Below are 27,272 nucleotides of genomic sequence, written 5' to 3' on the forward strand. Positions count from 1 at the left end.
CCCTTATCCGCCGTGCCACTCGCCCGGCTGGGGCAGAGGCAGCGTCCTGAGGAAGGAAAGGCGTTGTGCCAGGGAAGGGAAAAGAAGAAAAAAAAGAAACAAAAAAAAGAAAACGGAAGAAAAGAGAGGGTTTTGCGGGCGAGGGCCCTCCGGCCCCCGGAGGAAAGGGGCCTCGCCGAGGGGAGGGCCGGGGGCCCCGCGGGCGCGGCGGCGGCGATAAGGGCGGCCCGCGGGTGCGCCCGCCCCGCCGGGAGGCAGGCGCTGGGGCAGCGGGAGGCCCTGGGCCCGGCGGCCGCGGCCTTTCACCCTACCCTCGGGGAGGATGCGGAGGCACCGGGGCCGCGCAGCACCCAGGGGCGCGGAGGCGGCGGCGGCGACATGAGCCCTGGGGGCGGCCGGGCGCTGGGGCCGCTGCTGCTGCTGCTGCTGGCGCTGCTGCAGTGCGCGGGGCGGCGGCGGGGTAAGTGCGGCCGCTCCGCGGGCACCCCGGGGCCTCGGGCCGTCAGGGCGGGGCCCTTCGGGCGAGGCGGGGAAGGCGCGAAGGGGACGGAGGCGGCGGGAGCAGGGAGGGAGGGAGGAGGGAGCGCTGCGGGCTGGCGGTGGGCGCGTGCCCCGCCGGGACACCGGTGTCCGGTGGGCGCTGTGTTCCGCAGCGGCCGCGGCGTCGGGGGCTGTGGCGGCCTCGGCCTCGTGCGCCTGGCGGGCGAGAGGGCCCGGCCCGGGCGGGAAGCGTGAGGTGGCTCCGGTGCCGCGGTGGAACGGCGCGGGTTACCCAGGAGAACAAGTCCCGAAGTTCAGTCGCGGGGGGGGAGAACACCGGGCTTTATCTGCCGGAGCAGCAATCTGAGGAGCACGCTTGCGTGTCCTTCCAGAAGACTGAGGTATCATGAGAAAGGTCTTACTGTGGCCGCCTTTAATTTTCTGGTCTGCGTTGGCTACCATTGCACGCTGACAGTTTTTGTTTTCTATTGCTGTTAGGAACATACATGTAAAATTACATAAAAGCGTTGAGAGTTGGGAGTAGGAATCTGTGAGGATTCCCACCAGCCTTAAGGCGCTCGGGCGCGCACCGAGAGTAGAACTGAAACGCTGTGCCTGTGGAAGGGCGGCTTTGCCAGGCTGATAAACTGGGTGCGTAAAGAAAGCCGTGCTCAGCTAGAGTGCTCAGCTGCCTGCTCCTTCCAGGCACGGCGATGCGTTCAGACACCGCGCGAAGGCACGCGATGTTTTGTCGGAGCTGCTGTATGTGCAGTCAGGTTTGTGTCCTGTGAGAACGACCACGCCATCCTGATCAATCTTAGCTGTCTGAGCAGTATGGGATTTTTTACTCTTCTGTGTCCAGCGTTGTGAGACAACATCGGCTTGTGCAGTATGAGTTATTTCTTTAAAAAAGTAGAAAGGGCATAGGCAGAGACGTGCTGTGTCTCCATTCAAGCCGTGCCTTCTGAGGTTTATCGTTTGGATAGCCAGTGCATGTGTGAAGAGAACGAAAAGAGCTTACAAAAAATGGAGAGAAATTAACATCCTGCACTACAAGTAGGAGTACAAATAAGGGAACAAGTTCATATTTTATTCTAGTTTCATGTATATTTATAGTCCTGTCAAATTAAATTAGGTTGTGTGTCATATGCTGCTAAACTACTTCATATATACATTTATTTTAAAAATGACTTTACTATAAGTCATTTTCCTGCTGGCAGCATTCTCAAGATCGCTTTTATGAATAGCATTTATACCATGTGTTGATGACATAAGATACAAATAGACTGATGAAGAGACCAAATGCCTGTGTGTAAATAATGCAAACAAAATAGTATAATAAATGAGGAAACAGGAGTCAAGACAAAAGGGAAAGAAAATGAATATGGAGAAAAGATTAGTAATATTGGATAGAACTATTTATTATATGTCTCGTAAGCCTTGCTAACTTCTGGAAAGCTGTTTTGTTTGTTGTTGAATAATAGATGGATGGATAAAACTGTGAAGTGTAGGGTTTTTTGTTTAGTACTTTTGATTTATTTTTTTATCTTTGGTCTCTGAATACTATGCCTATGGTTTTCCTGCAAGTTTGAAAATGAGGTGGGAGGAGATAGGATTTTATTCTATGTGTTTTAATCTGGATTTTATCTTCTCTTCAAATTCTGTGCCTGTTAGCCATACGAGACCACCTTTATGATCCCTTTTAAAAGAAAAAGTAATTGCGTCTTTTTGTTCTTGAGACAGTTGTGAACAGATCAGTTTCAGATGTCTGTGCAACTTGCCACATTCATGCTACATGTCATCAGACTGGAGAAAAAAGTGTCTGCATCTGTAACTACGGATTTGTAGGCAATGGAAGAACCCATTGTCAAGGTAGGCTGCCTGTTTGTAAAATGGTAAGAAGCTGTGTACCTTCCTAAAATGTTCTTTCTCAAGTAATATTATCAAATTCTTCAAGACGTAACAACGTTGTAATTTCGTGGCAGAATTTCCAGAACCTGGAATATGTGTGGATTGTTTTTCTTTTTTTCTTTCTTATCAGCTAGCCGTGAGCTGCGCTTTACTTGTGCTTAATGTAAGTGCTAGTTTGTACTTAGTTGCTTAACTGTTTTATTCAGTTTCTGCTATATAATGAAGGATTTAAATTAATTTTGTCATGGAAAGTGTAGTATTTTATCACACATTTACTTCTAAAATACAATGTGTTGGAATGGTTTATTTAAATTTTTTTACCCTAACTTCAGAAAAAAAGATTAAATATGGTGGGTTTCACTTCATTATTCCAACCTATGTGTCATCGAACTGAAAACTAGATGATACAATTGTTAATTAAAATTAGTGCATTTTTGCTGATTTTTGTGGTTATATCGGATTACTGGGTAACTGTAAGTTTATTTCATGAGATGAAAGTCTGTTCTTAATAACGTTGTGCCTATGTACAGTTTTCTTAAATGTGATTTTTGTTACATGAGAACTGTTGTTCTGTGTTGGTTTATTACTGTAGCTGATAGTGTCGTTTTAATACTATCTCATGCATGACAAATCGATACATGAATCAAATGATGATGCCAAATGCTGTGTCTGAGTGTATGCAGTAGCTTACCACTGCTTAAAGGGGAAGGTCCTTCACCTCTCATCTCTTCCACTGTATCTCTTCCCTTTCCTTCATAAGCACTGGCACCCGCTGGACCCTGTGCAGAGCTCAGTTACCTCATTATTGTTGGAGAAGACGAGTTGCATGTTTTGCCATGTTAATTCTCTGCTGGTCGAGTGAGTTGGGTAAGATCAGCACAGGCTCCATCAAGCGCTGCAGCCAGTGCATGCCATAAGGAAGAGTGGAAGCAAGCAGCAGGGCCCTCTGGTTTCAGCAGCTCTTAGATCAGCTCAAGCTGTGCTGTGAAACTTTATTCACAATTCCATCTGACAACCTCTGTTGGTCTAAATACTCCATCTTACTAGCAGTGTTTACATCCCAAATAACTTAGAAAGAAAAACAGTAAGGGAAAGTCTGGTTACACAAGAAAGAGTGAGGAGGGAAGGATAATCTACTTTTCTTAATCTCTCTCTGATTTGTTTTAAATGTGCTGACAGATAAAGATGAATGCCAGATTGGAGCCAGCAAGATCTGTGGAAATCATACACTGTGTCATAATACACACGGAAGTTTTTATTGTGTTTGCCTGGACGGATACCGAGCCTCCAACAACAACAAGACATTTATTCCCAATGATGGCACAAACTGTACAGGTAGACATCACAAAGAATCTTGAGCACCAGGAATCCAGAACTTAATTTTCTACTGCACAAATCTTTTTTTCCTGTCACTTTAGAACTTACTTTCTAAAGGTGTATGCGAACACTTTCTGCTGTGGGTGCAAGCATTTATTTGACATCTAGGTTCTCACAGCTGTGAATTAGTTCCATTTGCGTTCTTTGCTGTGTTACAAATCATTGCTTCACAGTCACATTCATGCAATAACCTTTCCAGAATAAGAAGCTAGATTAAAGAAAGTAAGATGATACTTATCTTGCCCCCAGAATGTCATATTTGTGTTTAGAATATTAACCAGTTCCTTGTTACAGTAATGAACTGTTGTAACTGACTAAGATATTTGCAAATTTGGGATTTTTCTGGAATTGTTGTAACAGGAGATGATGCTGGAAACTATTTGTCAGGTAAAACAGACACAATTTAAAAGATGCTAGCTGCAAAATTGAGAGTCTTCTCCTTCCAGATGCTTTAACACCAGGCGATGGTAAGCTGCTTTGTTTCCCAGAAGAGCCAGCAGAAGCTACGTAGAACCCTGCATGGACCAGTTTATTAGATTTAAGCTTTGGTCCTGCATTAAGTTAAAAAAAAAAATTGTCACAAAGTGTATATTAATTTTTATCTGAATTTTTAGATATAGATGAATGTGAGGAGTCTGGGCTGTGTGGTCGCAATGCAAGATGTGTAAATACTGAAGGAAGCTACAAGTGTTACTGCAATGATGGTTATAAATTAGAAAATGGAGAGCATTCTTTTCATCCAGATGGGGACATCATTTCATGCAAAGGTGAGAGCTGTTTTTGCAAGCAGATAAAATCAGATTTTACATGATAAAGTAGTACCTGCTCTGACCTATGCTTTTAAGTCTGCAGGGCAGAAGCCCTCTCTGTGGATTTTGCCTGCTGTAAGATTTTTTTTTTTTTCCTCATTTCGGGTTCAGTTTGTTCCAGTGATGTCTGAATGGTAGAGTCAACACCGTATATGATTTCTACAGGCTTTCAGCAGTTGTTTAGTGTGCAGAGTCAGAGAAGCTTAATAATGCCATGAGGGTGGTGTAGTTAGTTTCTGAATAGGGAGGGGGTGTAGTGTAATCCACTTGTTTGTGTAATCGCACTGCATAAAGCGTAAGGGAAGAGAGGATAAATCGCTGGTAAGAGAGCTCAGATGAATGAAACAGGCCTAGGGGAGAGGAATAATAGTTTAGCTATTTATTACATACTGTGCCACCTACATAAATAATCTGTTCTGTTTATCTTGCAATAAAAAAAAAAAAATCAGTTTGAAACCATTCCTCCATTCCTCCCTAGTGTAGGTTTTCACAGATGAAAAGTGCTAGCAGTGTAAGCTGTAGCTGCGGAGTATGTAATGAACCCAGGCATCCCCGGTGGAAGGAACTGCCTCAGTTATATCCAGCTCTTATTTCTGAATTATTGCAAGAACCATCAGTAAAGCTCACTGCCTGTAGTTTGTCCAGTTTTTCCAACTGGACTGCTCCGCTTCATCTTGCCAGAAGTGCCAGTAACCCTGCTTATCTCACCAACTTCCCACTCCACATGCCGTGGTAAAGTAGTGTGTGTGTACTGACTGTGCCGCTTGCGGAGTCGGATAAGGGAGCCCTGTCAAGCAGCTGTGCTGAAAGAATACAGTTTTTGTATGCAGGCTGGTTCAGCGGGACGGAAGAATTGAGGGGCAGACCATTTCATTTCAGCCTGTCCGCAGTGCTTCACCTTTCCCATGCACAGGGAAATAAAGCTGTGCACTGGGGCTTGAAGTTTTCCTCTGGTGTTCAAGGCTCATTCAGCCATTGCTGCAATGAGTCTGGCACACGCGAAGCGCGATCGTGTTGCAGTGTTTCCTCATTGGTGTTGGGAATGGCTCCAGCTGTATGTTAGTAAAGGGGTAGCTCAATACCTGGATCACTGTGTTCCTCCAGCTGCAGCCAGTACAACTCTTCAACTCTAATCTTGTACCCCTTTGGCAGCCCCTCAGGTTCATCAGACTGGGTGTATATTGTGATGGGTATGGCCAGTTCAGCTCATCTTAAAGTGGTTGGGTGTCCTAATTTTTGTATTGTGAGATCTTTTAACCCAGTCTCTTTGCAGAAGTTGGATGTGGTTCGCCTCCTGAAATGAAGCATGGCTACATTGTGGGCAACTACAGCTTGTTACTAGGAAGTACTGTTCATTATGAATGTAAAGAAGGGTTTTACAGTAACGAGGGAAAGTTCTTGTATTGCACTGCAAGTGGAACTTGGGAACCTGCCACTTTAAGCTGTAAAGGTGAAAAGAGTCTTAAATCTTTCTTAAATTCTTCATTAAGTGGATTTATGCATGGGGAGGTGTGTTTGTGAAAGACAGTAGACTGTTTCCTCAATCTGAAGGATAAGTTTTCAAGATCGGGATATTTGCAAAAAAAAGAAGAAAAGAAATGGACAAGTTACAAAATTTTGCCACCTCTTCTTGGTGAAGACATTTTTTGCCAACATTTGTTGACACTGTAGTGTGTCCTTCTGGTTGTGAACCAAGGCCTAGAAAATAACTAGATTTCTGTAGGGAAAGGCCACTGACTTAGAAGGCATTAGTGACCTGTCCTGAAAAGAACAAATTTTCCTGACAGCTGGTGAAGTTTTTTCCAAAGGTTGACTGTAGATGCAAAGGAGAGGCATCTTAACACCCCTCATCTCTGGATAGCCTTCATGATTTTAAGAGCATTAGTGCATGAGCAAATGCTTTCACATCTCTGAAGAGTTAAGTTTCCCGTGAGCATCCTTAAAACTTCCACTTGCTTTGGTGTTCTGATTCCCCATTCTGTTGAAATATCAGTGCTTACAAGTGCAGGATTTTGTGTTCCTGTGAGGAGTTAGAAAGTCTGTATATTAGTTAAATGACACTTGAAGTTCTAGCTAACAGCAGCTACACCATGTGTAACGATTCTACAGGGGAGAATCGTCATCTTGAAAATTGTCACTTAGTGAGGAGAGTTTCTTATCTCAATATACAAAAGCCCTCTTGGCTTCTAGTTCTTTCCTGTTTTCTTTTTTTTTCCCCCCCTTTGAGAGTGGATGGAAGTGTAATGTTCATATGTGTGTCTGTGGGAAGCGAATATATTAGAACAAGGATGCTAATTCAGTGTGGCTGCGGAAAGTGAAATATTAAATATCACTAGAAAATTCATCAGAAAGGAAAGATAAAAACAGTTTAATACTAAATTACTTCAAAAATAAAACAATTGAAATAACATTTTTCCCAAAAAATACATAAAGGACAGTGACTTTGAAAACAAAAGAGGAAGTGCCCAACCCAGTGGTTGTTTTTTCATATGATCTTTTAATTTCTACAATCAAAACAGTAGATCAGGTGAGAGTCATTGAGCACATCTTTCATGGTTAATTGAAATAAAATACATCAGACGTTAAGACACAGCCCGTGAGTCTGAAATGACAAACTTATTTCCTCTTTGTATTGCGAGGTCTTTGCCTGGAGCTCAGTTAGGACTTCTCTTTTTGTAAAACCAGCAAGTTTGATTTTTTTTTTCTAATAATAGTAAAGACACCTTTAAATAATTCTTTAAACTCAGAGTTTCCCTGATAAGTAATTGTTGCTAATTTAAGAATTTCTCCTGCCCGGGTGTAGTGCCTTCTTTTCAGGAAAATCAAGAAGTTTGTCTTTTGTCTTTCTTCCTATAGTAATTTAGGAGTTTCTTTTACATAGTCATGATGAAGCTGGTCATTGGAGGTAGGTGAAACTTGGTATGATGGGTGACCTAACATCAGGGTACTGTAAGGGGTTTTTTTTTAATTGAAATAGAAGTATATGGATGTAACATGTCTTTGAAGAGTATAGCTTCACTTGACTATTAACAGAAGAATTGTCTTGAGATGAAACGTCAGATAGTTTAATAGGAAGATGTGATGTGCGTGAAGAGGTGTAGCTGAATGTGAGTGTAGTGTCATGCTAACATGAAAGCCTTTTAGACAGTTGCTTACCTTAGAAAATGGACATCATACCAAACAGTTTTTTTGTGCTACTTGACTTCTTTGTTTTATGCCTTTGTAAATGACTACTTGGCATGTTTGTGAATAGAGCAACTATTACAATGCGTTTTGAACACCATGTAGGCTCTTGCTTTAACAGGAAGCTTTTGTGTTGTATGTTGTAACCTTTGCTAAGTTGTAACCTATTTCTCTGGTCCTTGTGCACTTTTTAAAATTTTGCTTCCTAAAGGCAGTTTCTGCTTATCTGCCTCCCTCTGACTGTTGCTCATTGTGGATGATATAGAACCATCTTGCCACCTGTAATCATCTTTGTGAAAGCAGGAGAATCTTAAAGATTAAAAAACAAAAAAACAGGACATTTTCTGTATACTAGCAGCTAGGATGAGGAAGGAGTCACAGATTTAGCATGCCGTTCTGAGACAAAGGCAGAGAGAAGTCGTTTTGTTTGGAAGTAGCTCTGGAGTAGCTACAGCACTGTCAGTCAGGGTGGGCATGTCGCAGAGGACATGAGGAAGCGTTGGATTACCGCAGGAGAAGAGGGTTAGCTGGTATCAGTGAAAGAATACTCATGGGAGTGCAGCCATCATTACTTCTGCTGCTTGACTAACAAGTTTATCTTCCTCTTTCTTCCCCTTCCTAGGTGTGGATTGTGGGGTTCCACCTTCTGTTTTAAATGCACGTCCAGCATCTGTAAGTGGGACCACATATGGAAGTGAAGTTACTTACAGTTGTGTTCATGGTTACTTTATTGCAAGTGGTAGTCAGACTGCAGTCTGCAATGCTAGAGGACAGTGGGATGGTACTGATTTGGTGTGCAAAGGTAAATCAAATCTGCTTTCGGATTTATTCAGCATAGGTACTGTTTCAGCCACTATAGTAAATAGCAGTCATCAGTTAGAGACATCCTCTTTCGGCATTCGGTTTGTACAGTCTTCTGGCATGTGAAGTTCAGTCACAAAGCAAAAGCCATATATTAAACAGGGTTTGTTTGTGTTTTTTTAATCTGTGTTGCTTTGAAGTTGCAATAAATTGTTAAAAGTTAACATTCGAAGGACAAAATCGCAATGCATGTCAGGTGTTGGGATTACCATGAGATGAAAATTCAGCCTAAATTACTGCCAATTTCCTAGCTCAATTATCTGCTCTGTGGTTGAACTGGCTACTCAGAAATTGAACCACTATTAGCAGTTAGCATCCCCTTAAAATTCCCATATTCAGATGGTTTCCAGTTGCAAACTATGATTGCTCAAGCTTGCTATTGTTATTTGACAGGAGTCATAAATTCCTTTTGTTACTATGATTTGGAAGAACGTGGTCTAACAAGTTCCTTGATAAGAAACATAGAAGTACATTTAAAAAAAACTATTTTGCCCAACAAAATTTCTAGTGTATTTTTACTCTGAGCTCGTATTAGTAATTAATGTGACCTGAGGATAATTACAGTAGTTTTTTTTCACATTGGCACAAGTTCACTTTTCCATTCACTGGATGATTAATATCTTTTCAGCTTGATCCAGCAGGGTTGAGTCTTCTGTTCATTGCAATCAACTAGTAATTTTTTGAATGTGCAGTGTGTATGTTACCAACCACTCTCTACTTTTAGAATCTTCTTTACTATTCTTATTCTGGGTCACCAGTCTAAATAAAAGGTTTGCGATGTTACATAGAAACGTACTTAGGCATTTCTGCTGTTCAGTCTGATTACAGGATGTCCATGGGTAGATAGCTGGAGTTAAGTAACAGTAATTTTTGTATCTCATCACATACTGTACTTCTATAAGTCAAGCGTATTCTTTGCATGTGCATTAGTTATTCTAAAGCTTTTTCTGATGATTTACGATAGACACATACATTCATACACATTGGGATATGAAAAGAAAGGTAGTCATGATGGTGGATGTGTTGCCCATTGCCATACATATATTTAACTTGTCCTATAAAGGTTGTACAGCTCTATAAACTGATTCTATAAACTTTGTTTTTTACTTCTTTGTTTCCATTTTTTTGAGTAGAATTTCAGAATCACTTGAGATATTTACTAAACAGTTTTAAAAGCACTTGTTTTCTGCATGTAAGCTTTAGTGAAGGTAAGACTTTGATTCTTGCATAGTTTACTTCTTACAATGAAGTGATACAGAATCTTTTATTGGGATGTATTGTTCACTGTGGATTTGAAAGGGAATTTAATCCGTAAATAATATTCTTCCATTGATTTGATCTTCTCTCTTTATTCCTTTTCGTTCCCAAATTTTTTTCTGAAGCCCCTGAAAACAACTGAGAAAATGAATTAGTTTATAAGTGCCATATCCCAGATTTCTGATTATCTCTGAAGTGGTCCATCAGATTTTCCCCCAGAAGTGCTTTTTCTTCTTGTCTGTAGGAGCTTCTCCTTTTTTTCAAAGCTTGAATTAAATCCACTGGCAAAGGAACATAACCTTTTTGCTGCTGTTCTACCGTGTCACTCCTTCGACCATGTGTTGTTTCTCAGATCTATTGTTACTAGTGATATGTAAAATGGAGGAACAAAGAGCAGGTGGGGGGTAAGAGAGTGCTGTGGGAAGATAGATCCGTTTGTAAAAATTTGCTTAGAGATACTCGTTTGCCATTTCTAAACAGGACACTTTTATTCTATGGCTTATCTTGAAGGATAAATGCCCCACCCTGCTAGAAAGTCTGCAGTCATAAAATCCTTGGTTCTAAATGGCTGGCCAGACTTACAGAAATCATGAGGAAGTGGAAAAAAGTGAAGTGTTAATTGCTGGGTCAGTTCATCTCTCTCCCTTAAACACTTTCATATGCCTTGCCTGCTTTCATTTCCAGGTTTTGTTACCCTGTTTTTTTCTGTTCCAGAAATAGACTGTGGCAAACCTTTGCTGATTCCACACACAGAAATGATCTGGAACAATTCTACCACTTTATGGAGCAGAGTGTACTATCAGTGCAAAGAAGGATATTATTTTAATGGAGACAGGAATTTTTCAGAATGTACAATAGATCAGTCATGGGAGAATATTACATACATATGCAAAGGTAAGTATTACTGTAGGAATTTGCTGTGGGGTGTGCTAGTTAAATAGTTTCTCATTCCTGTTCTGAATGTAGGAACAGGAGGAAGGGTGAAGGCAAGAAATCTCTGTTTAATTTACGGTGTAGGGAACGTGGTGATACTTTGGGATGGAAAGGTCATGCAGGAGAATGTTAACCGTGCAACAACTTCTAGTGGCTGCCACAGATGTTTCGGTAGCTGTCTTGCTCTTTGTTTCAAACAGAAAGGGACTAATGCAACTGAGGTTTCATTGCTGCACTGAGAATCTTCAGCTTTAAAAGCTAGGGGAATGTCATCAAATGAGCAGAAGGCATTTAATGGTATTTTGTTGTGGGCCTAATACTGTAAAGTGCACTGTGATGAAAGTAGGAGCAATGGAATTCAAAACTCCTTTATCTTTTTTTTTCTTCTCTCGTAATGCGCAAAGTAAATTTGTTCGTGGTTGCTTTTCCAGCCTACATCTAGTTGTCTGAATTTCAGTCCAGAAGGATTTCCAGAAGGATTTTCTTAGAAAAGAATGAGTCCTCAGAAGTGATATCTGTAATGGAGGTGGTGTCATACTGTGGGCTTAGAGACAGGATGTACTGACATTTTAATAGCCCAGAAATAGCAGATGTTTTGGACTATGGCTGTTGTGCTCCTTAGTGTTCTTCTAAAGAAAGAGATGTCACAAGATAGCTGTAGGACTGTCCATCTCTTCTTAAGTAGCAGTGCTGTCTTTTGCAGATGGCAGTGTTCTGTAGCTTTGTAACAGCCGCGTGTTTTTCAAAAAGACTAGAAGTGTGTCTTTGACTGCTACCACCTCACAGACCAAGCCTTTATGCAGGGAGTTGCCACTTGATGTCTCTCTTGCCTCAATTGATGTCTTGAGCATTCACTAGGAATATAAAATGTGACATCAAATAAAAAGAGCATGCAGAAAAGCAGTTCTCTCAGTTTTTATAGTGCCGTAAGAAAAACGGAACTGCTGTTGTTTAGAAGTCGTAATTCATATTTCATTTGGGCAGTTTGCGTAGCTGTACTTTCTGAATTTGTTTAGATGCCAGCATTGTGTAGAGTGGCCAAGTTAATCAGGTCTCTCAGTCTTTGCAACGCTGAGAGTTGTGTCTTGAGCGCTCTGAAGCTGTGAAGGGCCTGAACCTGCAGACTGCACTTACAGGACTACCATGGATTCTCTTTTCCAGAGGTCAAGTTGTGGACTCTAGCTCTAGCTGTTGGATCAAAGGGCCAAAAAAGCCAGAGTAATGGTCAAGTAGAATGGAAAAAAACTTCTAAAAACTAGCCTAAAGAGTCCACGTCCTTTGGAAAAAAAAAAAAAAATCATGAATAGTATACTAGTACAAAGGTGTTCAGCTTCGTAACGTCTACGTTTTTCTCACTTGCTAGAGGTAACAAATGGCTTTCAAATGAAAGGAAATTTCTGTTTCACATGCCTTTCAGATGTATGTGATCATAAGGGTGTGTGTAATTAATCACTAATTCCCATGAAAATGAGAGAAAATCACGTACTATTCAAAAATAACTTATGGTAGAAGTCAGAAAACTATTTGTCTTTTCCTACTGCCTGAGAAACCTCATTAGAAGTAAGGAAGTATAAGAAATTCCCCTGAGCGTGTTCCCTTTGGCAAGTAATCACTTCTTCGTTTCTTAGGCAGTGATTGCTATGGAATGCACTTTATTTGCATTGTCTGTAGCATTGTCTCTTGGGGCATATAGTAAACGTGTGTGTGTATATAGAAGTATATTTACTAGTAAGTGGTTTAAATCTTAATAATTTGCTTAACAAAATTAATTTTACTAAGAGATCCTGACTGGATTAAGCCATCAGCAGTGAAATCTGGCAGTAGTTAGCTGGATTACAGTCTTGCTTTCCAACTCTTGATTTGTATATATAAACTCAAGAGACTAAAGTGCAGAGAACATACCAGCAATTAAATACCTGCCACCCGGTATGCTTAATGTGTGAGTCTGGTCATCCTGTACAGCTTGTCCTGGAAGAAATTCTTTTTCCCTTGTGGAGTGGGAATGTGTGGTTTCGTTTATTTTCATTGCAGGAATAGTGTGCTGTTATTCCAGGCACACATTATGTTGAGCTCTGGTGAGGTTTTATGGTAAATCTGGGAAATTTTTTTCAGAGTGAAAGTAAGATCCTCTTGTGGGAATAATGTTTCAGTTTGTTTCAGGGAAGGGCTTTGGCTATAAAGCACTATAGCATGCAGTGCTGGAATATAAGATAGTCTGAAACAGGATGCTTGGTTTTCCCGTTGTGAATTTCGGAGGAGAAATTGTCAACTTCAGCTTTTTTGGAAGTAATATTTATCTTAATGAGTGAGGTTGTTCTGAGGATGGGCTGGACATAAGGTAACGTAAGAATTACAGCTGAATTTTTTGTAAAAGGGGAAAGTATAAAACTAAGCCTTTCCACTCATATTTTTCTTTTTCAGCGGATTCTGCAGATAAGAGGTTTTTAAAATTTATTTATCATGGCTGTAGAGAAGGCCAGAAAAAAGGTGATTTCTGCCTTGGCTATCTGAGGTGCTTATTTCTAAATCTGCACTTGAAAATGGCACAGTGTGCTATGTATACTGTAAGCTGGTAGCAAGTCTGTGAGAATATAATTTTGAGAAGGGCAGGGAGAGGAATGGGAGGGCATCTGAAATGAAAATGTGTAAATGAGTTGGTTTTGTCTTTCATTAAACTTGGATACAAATGTTTGATAATAAAAAGTCAGGAAGGGCTAACACAGATGCCGAAGTAAAAATCTTTTCCCCTCATAATATATATGGATTGGGTATGTGCATGCACCGAGATGAATTATTGTGAATAGGGTGCTTACTCTTATTCAAGGATTGCCTTGCTCTTAATACTGCATGCAGCTCTAAAACTTCTTTTGGTACTTTTTCCAGTCTTCTTCACAGTTATGAAGGGGTCAGTTAATGCACAAAATGGGTAGTGTCTGATGCAGTTTTCTGTGTCAATTGGACAGTTGTTAGGGACATTTTGGAGGGAAATAGTTCCTTTACCTACTGCAGCTCTCCTTACCGTGTTTGGAGAGTCCTTGCTTTTACTATTCATCAAGCCTTTTCAAATTTTCCAGTCCCAAGTCCTAGAAATATCTTTGTCATGGAGAGGTTTTTCACAGTATCTGATCTATCTTTTCTGTCATAATTGGCTCTAGTCCCAGCTATAAGCACATAGGTGGGGTTGGCTGCTGCTCATTATTCTGACCCTAGAAAACTCCTTCACTAGAGAACTACTTCTCCATGTCTGTTTTCTTTGGAGATTGTTAGTATTCAGTGTGTTTAGCATGTATTGGTGTGAGTAGCGACAATATGGTGCCTTAAGGAAGACAGTTTGTCCAGTTTCTTTACTTTTACCCAAGGAAAAGGAAATACGAGTCTGCGTTAAAGAATGACTTCTCAGTATTGAAGTAAGTCTCCAATACCACTATTAACTATGTGAACTATATTAGAAAGGCATTTATTAAAGTGGGTTTTGGTGTATTAAGTGAAATATTCTCCTTGCAAAAGAAGCAGCTGCTGCACATGGATGGGATAAGTCCATGGATATGTAAAAAGGCTGGAGGAGGCAGTGAATCTGACCTGCATGGAAAGGTAACATGCGTTGTTGGTAAAGCATCCTGAAACTTTCTGAAACAGAAATAGCTGTTGTAGTCAGAAGGCAAAACTGACCTCTGTGTCCCTTTAATGCTGAATCTGACAGCACAGCAATCTTGCTGATCAGTTGTGAGAACGTTCCAAAGTAGTTAGGCAGTAAGGGCTGTCAGCAGATCGTAGGATTTGCATGCGTGATGTTGATGCCATGAGAAGCCGGAGCTGAAGACTCAATAGTAAGAGGGCTATTAAGCAGGTATTCTTTACTATGGCGCCGGGCACACGGGGGATCTCTCCTCCAAACGTGCGTGCCAGACACCCTGTCATTTCAGGTTAAATACAATCACAATATACATATTCATTATATTTCCGATAAATGTTTAGCATATTCATGACTTTTCCAAGAACAAATTAGCATATGTTAATATCTTTCACGCATGTCTGTTAGTGTCCTTGGGTGGTCTTTGGTGGTCTCAAGGTGAAGGCTCATACTCCTCATCACAGTGTCTGCTGGTTGACCTTTGTTTCTGCGCAGACTCAGTTCTAAGATTACGTATACCGTGTCCTTCCAGGTTGTTTTGCTCCGGTCTTGTTGCCCTCTTGGTGCCTCTTTATCTCTGTAGCTTGGTGCATCTGCCCTCCCAAGGCTGAGCTGTCTGGGGTAGAATTATTTAGGAGCCTCTCTATCTTAGAGCTGTCCTGCCTTCTCAAAACAGCAAGTCGAGTTTGTCTAAGTAGTGTTATTGAGGAGCCCCTCTTTATCTTAAAGCTTTCTTGTCTTACCAGAACAGCAAGGATCTAGTTTAGTTTAATTACAATCACTCTGGTAAGTGGAAATTTTACATTTACAGGTATCAACGTATAGAGGAAAAGGTGATCCAGTCCCAACGGATTGTGAACCTGGAATTTGTATAGGGAAAAATAAAATCATTCCTCATACCAGTGCACATTCCATCTGGTCCTGAGCTTGGAGCTTCGGTGTCATAACCTTTTGTGTGCATGTGCTTTTTTATGTTACCTCTTAGTAAACTGCAGTGTGAACTGTCCATCTTTCACTGAATGTGAATTCTCTGTTTCAGAATGCTTTGTTTTTCTGTGTTGTGACTCCCCATCTACAAATAGAGTTTAGCTGTATATCTTGACCTCTGAAGATTTTGTGGACATAATCATGTGGAACTTGGGTATTAGGGTAGTGAGGAGTAACTTCAAAGCATCAAGAGAATAAGGCGTTAGTTGGTTTGGGGCCAGTTCCCAGAAAATGGTGTTGTACACCAGCACTGAAAATCCTAACGGCTGAATAAGATGGAGGGTACTTGCTAAATACATGCTTTGAAGATTTGAAGGTTTAGAAGGAAGAGCTGCTTGATGAATCAGTCCAGAGAAGGCACAGCTGATTGTCCACACTGTGCACTTTAAAACATTGCAGAAGAGGAAAAGAATACTTTCATAATGCAAAAAAAATTCGAAAAAATCAAAAACGAAGTCTGAATCCAGTATGGAATAAACAGAGCAGGATCATCCTTCAGGTTCATTTAACTGTAGACCTATAGCAAAGATAATTTCCATGCAACTGACAGAGTCTAGTTACTTTCTTTTTAATGCAGAGCTGATTTACCTTTTCTTTCTCTTTCCCTTCTCCTGTGCTTTATCCCTGTTCCCGATGACTGATGTCGCTTTAGCTAGAATTCCCTGGGATATCAGTTTTTACATCCTCACTTGTACAAGAAATGATCCAGAAAGGCAGCTGGAATGTTTATGTGGTGGCAGGATCACTAATTTCTACACAACAATGAAGGGGGTTAACTGTCACTCTCCTAATTTTTATTCCCAACCACGTGTAAATAATTCATGTCAACAGTTATGAACTTAATAGAAAAGGTGTCACTCGCATCTGTGGGCATTGATTCAAAACACGTGGTTCTGGAGCAATAAGAACCCCATCAAATCATTAGGGTTATTACAGTCATCGATGAAAAGTATCTGATTGGCCTGAGTTCTTGTAGAGGCCTAATCTGACATACTACTAAATCCAGATGTCTGATAATTTGGTAATTTCTTTAATTGCCTGGAAAAACACAGGTGGAGTCTGTGCTATGGGAGGTGCTACTTCTCAGATCAAACTGGTGGAACGCAATGACAATTAAAAGAAACAAAAAAAAAGTGTAGCTTTTTGCAGGGCTATTTAAGCTTTCTTTGTTTGAAACCAAATTAATAATTACCCAGTTAGTGGTGGCAAAAGGCACTCTCCAGTCTTGGGAACCTCTTTCAGCTGGGGATTAGATCGTGTGCGTTTCTAATACCAGTGTGTCTAATCCCGTCTAGTCTGACACCCTTGATTGATACATCTTCCCTTTGTAAGCATGCTCACAATTGCATCTCTTATGTTTTTGTCAGTCTGGTTCAATACATGCATTACTTTGCTCCTGGTTGTCTCCTGGTAACATTTTTAGACCAAAGGAAGCAATGAATCATTAGATATCTGTCTGCTCCTTCCTGCATGACTGTCTTTGCCTGCAGCTTTGCTGTGTGTTTGTGGGTTTCGTCCATGTAAGGTTTGGGGCTGAAGGTGAAAACCTGCTGAAACTTTGCAATGCTAGTTAAACTGGAAGCAAGTGTGTTACTCAAAATATGAAAAACTCCTGAAAACTTACCATGCTACCCTGAAAGGTACAAATATTGAAGATATGTCTTTGTAAAATAAATTCCATGTATACTTGTGAAAGCTACTGTGCAAGAGGAGTTTGCCTGTATGCTGTGGAACAGGGCCCTTCAAACAGTCTGAGCAGAAGTTCTCTTTGAAATGTTGTTTGCTCTCATTTCTCTCTGGAGATATTCAAGACCCGCCTGGACAAGGTCCTGTGCAGCCTGCTGTAGGTGACCCTGCCTTGGCAGGGGTGTTGGACTTACATGACCCACAGAGGTCCCTTCCAACCCCTACCATTCTGTGACTCTGTGATTTCAGTTGTGTGTCTGAACCTATGTGTGGTGCGTGTTAGTAGCAGATGGCATTTGCAGCATCATTCACAGTTTTCACAGAGTTGAACAGGCAAAACGTACAAAAAAAGCCAATATTTGGATTTTTTCTTTCCCTGGATTGGTGGAAAGAGCTCTGTAAGTGAATTGATATGTGTGGATGGTCTTTTAGCTGCTTGCAGAAGATGATATATCAGATTGGAGCTGGTTCTGTCTGTTTTTTGCTAAATACTGTTTTTTTGTGCAAGTTCAAAAATACTTCACTGATAAGACCAGTCTTGGATTGAGGTCAGTGGTAGTCAAGTGCTCTTTCAAGTAAGGACTAGTAGATTGTATGTGGAAGAAGTCATGTGGTTTTAATAACTCTGTAGATATAGACTTGTCCGTGTGCTATGTTTTTTTTTCTGAATCAGCAAGTAGGAACACTGAGTACTGGGACCTGAACTCACAGAGGCTGAGAAGCGGAGGATTAAGGTTGGTCCTCACGGCACAGGCTTAAGGCAGAAGAGCATGACAGTACAGGGATTTATGCATTGGCTGTAATCACTGCGAAGATTTTCCCATACATTGAAGCACAGAGAGAGGCCCTCATTTCTAGAAGAGCTTTTAAAAGTGGATTAAAGAAGACTAAACCCGTTGCTTCTTGTTTTCCTTCTTAGAATTAATTTCTTTGGCTTTCCTGATGTGACTTTTCCCTCTCAAGTGCTCACTGGTGCTGTTGAATCACTTTGTTGCTCGCTTTTTGCATTCTCATATTTGCATTCTCCCAGTTGTGTTCCATTTACCAGCACCTGTCTTTCATGGCTGCCGACAGCCAGCTGCTGTTTGCGTCTCTACCCTCTCCCAGATTTGCCTTTCAGTGTTCGACTCGTCCAGGATCTTTTTCCACCCTTCTGCTCTGGTCTGCAGGTATTTGCATGTCCATCGTTTCTAGGACCCCTTCCCTTGGGATGCAGAGTGCAAGGGTAACCTGGAGGTCAGTGGAGCAGCAGTGGCATCCCATGGCCTTCTTGCTAAATCACAAGTTGAAGTTTCTGATGCAGAAGTATGGGGAAGTTGAGGTCCTTCACTTCTCCCGTCTCATTTGTGAGCCTGAGTGAAATCTGTTCATCAAAGTCAGGCATGCTGAAGACCTGGATGCTGAGACGTCACACTGAGGCCAGGCACGTCTGGTGTCTTTTGCACTGGGAGTTCCCAAGCTCCAGGAGCCACCGACACTATTAGATTTCACAGGAAAAGTAATCTGTCAGGGAACATGTTTCCCTCTAGGAGCGAGAATAGTTTTTTCAGAGATACCTTTGTGCTGTTGTTGGATACTGTGTTTATGCTGCTGAGATTAATATTAAACAAAGCACGTACTGTACATTTGGTTATGCAAAGAGTGTGTGATCAGTAAGAGTAAGGAAGAAGCAGTCTCCTCAGAAAGCCAGTGACTTTGTTGTGGAGCTCACTCTGTGCAGGTTGACAGCTTTTCATCCTCTTTCACTCCTACCCATTTAAAGTGGAAACTTGCGAGAGAAAGTCTGCCAGCTGTTCTGTGAATGTATGGTGGTTGTGTGGTGGCCTTGTCCTTCTGAAAATTCAGAAAGCATGACAGTAACACTGATATAGCTACAGCAAAAAAATGCTACTAGTTCTGCCTCCTTCCTTCCAAGGAGGCCACTGTATAAGATTTCTTTCCTTGCCTGAATACCTGGCATAATCGCTTTTTTGTTGTTTGCCGCTTTATTTTGCGTTATTTTTTTACAGAGTATTTTATAAACTTGTGAATCAAGCACCTCATTTTCATGCTGAGCAGTCTTGGAAATGACTTTTTTCTTTCTTGTTACGCATTTTAATTCAAGTCTCATGGATACGTAAACATTCTCGCTCTGGCTGTGCTCTGTGGAGTCATTTTTGCCATCCAGTCTTTTAATAAAAATGTGTCTGATTTAAAGAATACAAGAACTGAACGTACCATTTTGCTCTGTGTTGGTACAGAGGTCTTAATACTCCAGAGTTTCTAGACATTATTATGAAATAGATAATAATAATAAGCAGCACTTAAATACAACTGACTGCACAGCCATTTGTAAGGAAATTTGTTTTAGAGGATATGCAGATTAATCTGATTCATCTCTTTTTCTTCTTCTGTAGAAGAGGAAGCTTTCAGAAACATTTCCATATTTAACGGCAGTTTGGAATGAGGGAGTTAAGATTGATTGGGAGATAAACTGGTCTGGTGAGTGAGACATTTATGTCTTGAATATGTGGACAGGGAGATACTGTTAGAAAACAGTTTTATGACAGTTCTAATAAGGAAAAAGAGATAAAGTGCTGCAAAATATATAAACAGTTACACTTTAGTTGTAAATAACTGCCTACATAGAGGAATTTTAGAGATTATTGGTGTATTCAGTTATTTCAGTGACAGCTTCATGTCTGGGTGCCACAAGGGGGCCCCTGTGGAATGGTGATGAAGTTTACTTACAGAGGAGGAGTGCCTTAGGCTATGCTTGCTTTTACCGCCAGGCATTATACCGACTATTGTGTGAATATTTCTGAAATATCTATCAAGGCTGTCCTACAAATCCTCTTCAGCAGCTGATAAGGGCTTTTCAGCTTAGAATCTAAATGAGCTTGAATTTCTACATTGGTCATGTAGTGAATGTCATAAGAAAATATGGTAGTAGGACAAAGAAATGACTATTTGAATGTTGGTGAAGGAAAGGAGAGAAGCAAATACCTTCACTGTCAATCTAAGTTGTGACCAGATGGAGCTTTGTTCTCAGCTCTGGGAGGATACTTGATTATCTTCTCTTGTGAAGGCAACTGCTCTGTGTCTGATGACAGCAGTGAGAGAACTACCTAAAAAAAGAATGGTTGAGTTGGTCTTCCTGGCTGTGTTTTTCCTGAGGCGTAAGCCGACTCTTAAAAGTGATTATATTAACACAGGTAGTATGTCTTTTCTCATTGGGTTTTTTGCCTGGATTTGTCACCTGGTACGGAAGATTCTAATCTTTAGTACAGTACATACTGAAGATCATTGTGTGAGAAACAGTGCTGTTGTATGTGTGTGCTTTTATATATAGAAACGTAATAGCGGTCAGATGGAGTTAATGAGCTGGTTCTTTTGCTACCAGGAAACTGCAATGTAGTTTTAATGTCCTCTTCAAGATGTGGAAAGTCATTAGAATTAAAATTGTTCTACGTTAACATGCAAGCCTAGCAAAGCATTTTGCTTTCATTAGTCATGGTAGTTTACGTAGTGCTGGCTCTGTGTGTGAGGACTTCACAGTCATTAGCTCAGAACATGCTTCTTCAGTTAGCCTTGTATTTTAATTTATGGAGCTGACACAGTTAAGGGAAAACTTACTACCAAACTTCTGCCCACCTTCTTTGGTTTTTCCTATTTGAAAAAAAAGCAGAGGAAAAAGAAGAAATAAACAATTGCTCCATTGCAATTGCATGGGAAATAACTGTTCTCATTCTGTCTTCATGGTTTTGCTCACAGAGGAAGAGTTATTCAGTAATTTGTCCATATTCAATGAAACGTGTGTGAAGTGGCAAAGGAAAACTGGAAGACTGGGAGTGCAGGAGACGTACACAGTAAGTGGGGCAGCATTTGGGATGGGGAGTGGCTTTGTGCTGATTAATTCAGGTGAGTCAGCAGTGGAGATTGGTTTTGTGAGTATTGTTTGCGTGGTAATTTGTCTCACGCTTCCCAGTAAACTGCCTCGAAACCTGAGGGTGCCTGGGTTCGGAAGGAGAGAAATCCCTGCCCTCAAGTTAGGTGAAAAACTCAGAAGCTGTTGGGGTCCAATTCCAGTAAATCATCTGAACATCTTGAATCTGTAAGAAGCATTTCAGCACAAGTTTCTGTTTCAGTGAAATTCCATTGTAGGGCTCAAGGTCACATTGAAGTAGACAACATTGCAAAACTTAGGCTCTGTCCTGGTCTGTGATGCAAACATTTCAACTAAACAGTGTATCACTTGCAGGTACTGAGTGTAACTTGTTTACAAGTGCAAGGTGTACTGAAATACTGTGCCTTGCTCAAGAGATTCAACCACGTTATATTTCAACATTTTAGAGCTGTTTTTTCATGGGAATTGAAAGCAACCTTGGTAACTACTTTTATTAATCTATAAACATAGTAGTAAAAGTTAAGATATAAATTCTCAGAAACAAGTAGTTCAGTCGGTGTTATTGAAAGCCAAAACAAGAGCGTAAGAATTCCAATGTTTTGAGAATGACAGCATACCAAGAAAGGTGGTTTTTTTGAGAATGTACGAATAGGGGAAAAAGGAAAACGGGGATTGTTTAGGAACTCCAGGGTGGGTAGGTTAATGTAGAAAATATGTTTCAAGGTTGGGTGATAATTTTGGGAAACAACCTGTCTTTCTCCTCCTGTGTTATAAACCAATATATTTTTAGTTTGAGTGCTTTTATTGAGCACTGCTAAGATGGCAAAAACAAGTTGCCAGTTATCCTGACAGTTCAAAACCAGTGCTTTTCATGTACGCTGTGGTAACTGGTGAGCTGTGCATCTCTTCAGTGTAATGTGCTCTGTGCACGTGCTTTTGCCTGAGTTCAGCTATCTGCAAGATACTTCAGAATAGTCAAAACTGAGGATGATGTAGGTGTAGAGTGCATGGAGTGAAGTTCAGAATGCAGTCAGGGGTGCCTTGAGCTCAGCTAGGTAAGTTTTACCTGTCCCTTCATCTCATACAAAGAACAGGTTTCTTTTTCGCTGCACTGGGACAATCATAGGGAAGCTTGTCTCTTACTGTTATTTAGCATTCAGTCTTACTACTGTTTCTGTAGGGCAAGTGGGAAAAAGCAGAAAGAAAAGAAAGTCGCAAGCAGATGTAGGTTCCATCTGTGCGCTGTAAATAAGACAGACTATTTACTGGCACCTTACTATTTGTGTTGGAGGTGTTTATTGGTCCACATTACAGATTCCTTCTATTTGTTGTAGAAATATATATAAAAAATATTCATAATTTAACAGCCAGAAGAAATTAAATATCTGATTTATTGACCCATCTTGTTGCACCAAAACAGTTGGTCATAAGCCTGTTGTTTTGATTGAGCTGATACTTTAAACCAGATGTAATCCTAGGTTCTCAAGGCTTAATTGAACTAGTATTCTGAATTTTGGAGAGCCACAACCAATTGTACCGTCGTTTTTGTTAATCGTTCAATAGTTCCACATACTGGGCCGAAGATGGGATGAGAAGACGTTCTCAGAAGATGCAATGTTTAACATCACTACAAGTGAAGATAATCCAAAGGTGTGTTTAGATCTCAACTCTGGCAGCAACTACGTAGTGAATATTACTACCATCTCTTCCACAAACATCACTGTCTCTGTTACAGTAGCAGTTCAAACAAAGGGTAGGTTGTGCTTTGTCTTCTCTGTGCTTATAGAAGAATTTACTGTGCTGCAGAGTTCACTGTTTTGGGTCTAGCAGACAGGATAACAGGCTGTCTCCTAGACTCTATCATTTGTTATGCTGACTACACCCGTGTAGCATCCTCTTTTTCCGCAAGACATTTTTTTTTCTACTCACTGTGGCCGTTGAATCTGTGAGCAAACAGCAGTGGCAGTAAGTGTCCTTCAGAGAGATTTGGCAAACTTGCTTCCTCAGAATTTGCCTTCTGGCTGAGGCAGGATTGATGCAGTGGCATTCCTGGCTGCATGGTGAAATTTCAGTTCATGGTACAGTGCTTATTGGTTTCCATTCTGTGCCTTAAAAACTGATTCTTTGCCTGTGGGAGAATTCCCTGTTGCTAAGCTATGTGATACTGTTCTAAGTGATGTAAGCATTATAGTTAATGTTCCTGTGTTTAGCAGTGATGAACAGTGTTCGGGCAATTTTTCAGTACTTGTAGCGAAGGCATGTTCTAACAGCAGGATTCTGTTGTGTTTTGGTCCTGAAAACTTTAAGCTTGCCATCTGACAGATTAATTCTGGTGAAACAGACCTTCAGAAATAATTGCCTTTGGAATCCACAAAAATGCTTTTTCTCACATGCTTTTTCTTAAAGGGTGTTGAAACTGTGACAAGTTGTTCTATCATAACTTTATTTCCATCAGAACGTCTGTACTCTTGTATGTTTCTGTCATTATAACCTCCCTAGGTCTGGACAAAGAAATGCTCTATCCTATCTCGATTTCCCAAGTAGCTTACTTGGGTTTTTCCAAAAGCCATTTTCTCTCGAAAATGTTCATGTTTTATTTACTGTGTTTGTTCATTCAAGAAGAAATGAGATTCTACCTCCTTCTCAGAAGAGAATTAAAATAAAAATTTTTGTTTTGTTTTCAGCTACTCATATTTGGTTAAGTTGAAGAAGGTGAAGTGTTTGTAATAAGTTGTTGCCTTTTTTTTAATTGTCTCTGCAGTAAAGGAAGCTTTCAATAATGTATTAATCTTTAATGACACCTGCTTGAAATGGCGGAGAAATGTCAGGGGAACTGATGTGGAAGACAGATACTCGGTAAGTGACAATCTGTATTTTTGAATCTAGAAAACAATTTATATCGATCACCTACGTGAAAAAACCAAATTTTTCAAACACTCACTGCTGGCAATGTTCTTCATTCTAATAATGTCTCTTACGAAAACCCGGGGAGTAAGCTTGCACAGCAACCTCAAAAAAGAAAGAAACCACCATGCTCTTTGGCAGACTCCTGTTCCTTGCTTATTTTTTTCCCTCTTCTTATCTGTTTTGCCTTCCCTCTCTGTACTTTCAACTTTGTCACGTTCAGGCCTCAGACTATTGTTCCAGTTCTGTGGAGTCAGTCTGCTCTGCCTTGTGATACGCCTTCAATCTTCTCGCGTCCCAGCAGCACATTTCTGCATGAACTTTATCTGCCAGGACTCTTGACCACGTACACTTGTCTCAAATCTCCATGTGCTAAGAGATGCTCAGAGTTTATCTGAAGGCATAGGATCTGTTTAAAGGAAAATTAGCACATAATGAAAATAAAGCAAGCATTTTAGTCTTTGTTAGTGGAGGAATGATCAGGAGAGGCCTGAAGTTAATAACTTAATGATTATTTGGGACATCAACAACAAAACAAACACACACAAAATCCATATGAAACAAGCAAGCAAAAAAACCCACAGGTCTATAAATTTGCCTGGAAACATAGCTGTCTGCAAGCAGATCCTAGAGGGTACTTGGTGTTTTGACATAGGTCAAAATTACTTGATTTTGACTTGATACTCGGGGTCAAACCAGAAAGGTGTTCATGTGAGCTTACTTTTATAACTCATTGCTTTGCACCATCAGGGTATACTACAATGAAGGTGCACTATTACTGGAAGCCTATATGTTAGCAGGAAATCAGGACTTGGGGGAAATTACAGTACTAGTGAAAAAGAGGATAGACTAGGACAAGGTGAAGTGAAAGAACTAGGACAATGTCAGAGCTGATCAAGAGGAACTGAAATTCGTATCAAATTTTGGAAATATTTGAATAACTGTTGGTGCCAACATTTTTGTCACTCTGTACACAGTGATGTGTTTTTCTGCTTTTACTTCTAATTTAGAGCATGACATGACTGAATGCAAGTCATATATTAAAACATTGCAATTTCCGTGCTGTGTTTGGTTACAGTTTCATGTGCAGGGGCAGCGTTGGTATCAGAAGGAGTTCTTTCATGAAATGACCTTCAGCCTTACCACACACAAGCAGACTCCAGAAGTATGTTTTGATTTGCGGCCAGGCACCAATTACTCTGTTAATATTTCCATGGTAGCTTTGAACTTTTCACTGCTCGTGTCCATGACAACACGAATCACAGGTAGGTCCTGCCATTTATTTAATCTATTTACAAAAGCACCTATTGGGTGCAAGAGGCTCAAGTGAAACCACAGTGTTGATCTCAGTGTTGTATGGTGGGTTGTTGGAGTGCTGTTTCCATGCTCAAAATTCTTCATTGGTGTTTGTTTTCATAGTTTTAATAGGATTGACAGTCCAGCAGCAGAAGGGGGAGAGAAATGGGGGTGTAGAATTTTGAATTGTCATTTTGGCACAGCAGGGAAAAGATAGTTTGGTGGGTTAGAATCACAGAATCGTAGAATCATAGGTTGAAAAAGACCTCTAAGATCATCAAGTCCAACCATCCACCCAACACCACCATGCCTACTAACGTGCCGTAGACACAAGATTGGTATCTAGGGGAGCTAGGTTAAATTCCCTGCCCTGTTAGAGAAAAAGAACACTTTTTCAGTACGAGTTCTCTTCACGGTGAAGTGGGGATAATGGCACAACTCCACTTTGTATGGCTATTTGTGACAACAGATATCACTAAAGTCTGCAGGGGTCCAGAGTACACAGAGTCCTGCAAGTACCTCAGGCAGATACCTTCATCACTGATTGGTAGATTGCAAAGCATAAAAGGATTTGAGCAAATAAGGTTTTGTAGGGAGAGTCTTGGCTTCACTGTTTAGCAAGATATTTGTATGGCACTAAGATGCTGTGATAAAAACCATCTGTCATTTTTAGCTCATTTCTTCTCTAGAAGAGTTTTGCAGCATCGCTATGCTGTAAGACGTTCTCTGTTAGGCAGTTACTGTTAACACTGTGAAATGGAGTGTTTGGTGCTGGTATCGTTCTTCCTATTGGGGCCACAAATTGGAGTAGGTGAGAAACGTGGAAGCTCTCTGAGTGACTGTTACTCTGTGCAGCCAGTAGATGGAACCAGTTCTCTTCTGACCGCTTATGAAGAACCGGGGAGTTGTGGGGGTTTTGAAATTGGTAGTATTACAATATTTTTATTAGTAATTTAAGGTTTTTAAGCTTCATGAATGGCAAAACATCTCTTGTTTCCTAAAGCTGCTGTTTAGGATATACAGTGACCTGGGTTTTTTTTTAATGATATTACAGTAATGATTTCATAATTAATTTTCAGATATTTTTCTAGCTGTCGCTCAGTCAGAAGTAGCATCCATGAGTTCATGAGTAATAAGCTGATGACTAGTAAGCTGTCTCATAATGTGGTTGATGGAGGTAATTTTTGAATATATACTCAGAGTGAAGGCGTAGCTCTTTCCTCTGTCATCCTGTGGTATTTCCTAAACTCTGCGGGATTGCATCAGGTCACTTACTTAGCAGAGCTCTAGAGAACACTTTGTAGCAGGTGCTGTGTGAAGTGCTAGTTGTGCCTTGACAGCTGGCATGTTTTCCTCTCTGCTGAGCTGGTGCTTTAACAAATGCACGCGCATAGCCCCAGAAAAGGTCTTCACGTAAAAGTTGGGTTATTTCCATTTTTAGAGAAGATCCTGCTACACAAACTGTTTTGTATCTGGTAGTTCCTTTTATTGCTCATTGAAAAAGGTTAGGTGTTGCTCTGAATCTTCATCCAGAACTTGCCACACAAGCACTCCATGTTGTGCTTTTCTTGATGGAACCCAAAAAATTAAAGTAGGTCTTTTTGCAGTTGAAATGGAGTGAAAATTAAAAAGCCAGCAGCAACCATGCTGCAAGGCTCGTAAAATAATGAGAATTTAAATAAGATGGTAAATTTGTTGCTATTTCAGCTCATAAAAGGTAAAAAGGATACAGTTAAAATAATTTTTTCTGGCAGTGTCCCTTTGAATTCTGTGCCTTATGTTTCAGGAATTGCATTATTCATACAAACAATTTATATAAGAACTATTTATAATTTTAGAGTAGGTGTATAATTTGCTTTTTCATTTGTCCAGTTATTTTGTAATCTTGTGCACTGTTAAACCAGACAGTTGTGTTTCCGTGGTGGGTGGAATGATCTCAATTTATCTGCTAGCTTAAGTCTGAAAAGTGTTGTTTTGGCTCTGGTGTTTTTCTGGATAAGTGGTACTGTATAAATGCAAGATATGCCTTAAGCACAGAGGCTCTAAGAAAGCTGAGACTTACAGAAGTGTT

The 27,272-nt window shown here is 40.6% G+C and overlaps 1 protein-coding gene across 3 annotated transcripts in view; it reads left to right on the forward strand.

The window, feature by feature from the left end:
* Positions 1-322: 322 nt before the first annotated feature.
* The window catches only part of SUSD1 (sushi domain containing 1), a 46,353-nt gene continuing 19,403 nt past the window's right edge, over positions 323-27,272 (forward strand). Inside the window, exons 1-11 of one of the 3 annotated variants that reach the window (XM_075410670.1) lie at positions 323-460; positions 2,224-2,352; positions 3,571-3,726; positions 4,383-4,535; positions 5,851-6,027; positions 8,383-8,562; positions 10,593-10,772; positions 20,869-20,963; positions 22,565-22,754; positions 23,763-23,857; positions 24,984-25,170. In XM_075410670.1, coding sequence (XP_075266785.1) covers positions 379-460; positions 2,224-2,352; positions 3,571-3,726; positions 4,383-4,535; positions 5,851-6,027; positions 8,383-8,562; positions 10,593-10,772; positions 20,869-20,963; positions 22,565-22,754; positions 23,763-23,857; positions 24,984-25,170 — 1,624 coding nt within the window. In that variant the 5' untranslated portion in view covers positions 323-378. The remainder of the gene's footprint in view (positions 461-2,223; positions 2,353-3,570; positions 3,727-4,382; positions 4,536-5,850; positions 6,028-8,382; positions 8,563-10,592; positions 10,773-20,868; positions 20,964-22,564; positions 22,755-23,762; positions 23,858-24,983; positions 25,171-27,272) is intronic. The other 2 variants (XM_075410671.1, XM_075410672.1) reach the window with 2 other exon arrangements.

The sequence above is a fragment of the Opisthocomus hoazin genome, chromosome Z (assembly GCF_030867145.1).
Source record: "Opisthocomus hoazin isolate bOpiHoa1 chromosome Z, bOpiHoa1.hap1, whole genome shotgun sequence".
NCBI lineage: Eukaryota > Metazoa > Chordata > Aves > Opisthocomiformes > Opisthocomidae > Opisthocomus > Opisthocomus hoazin.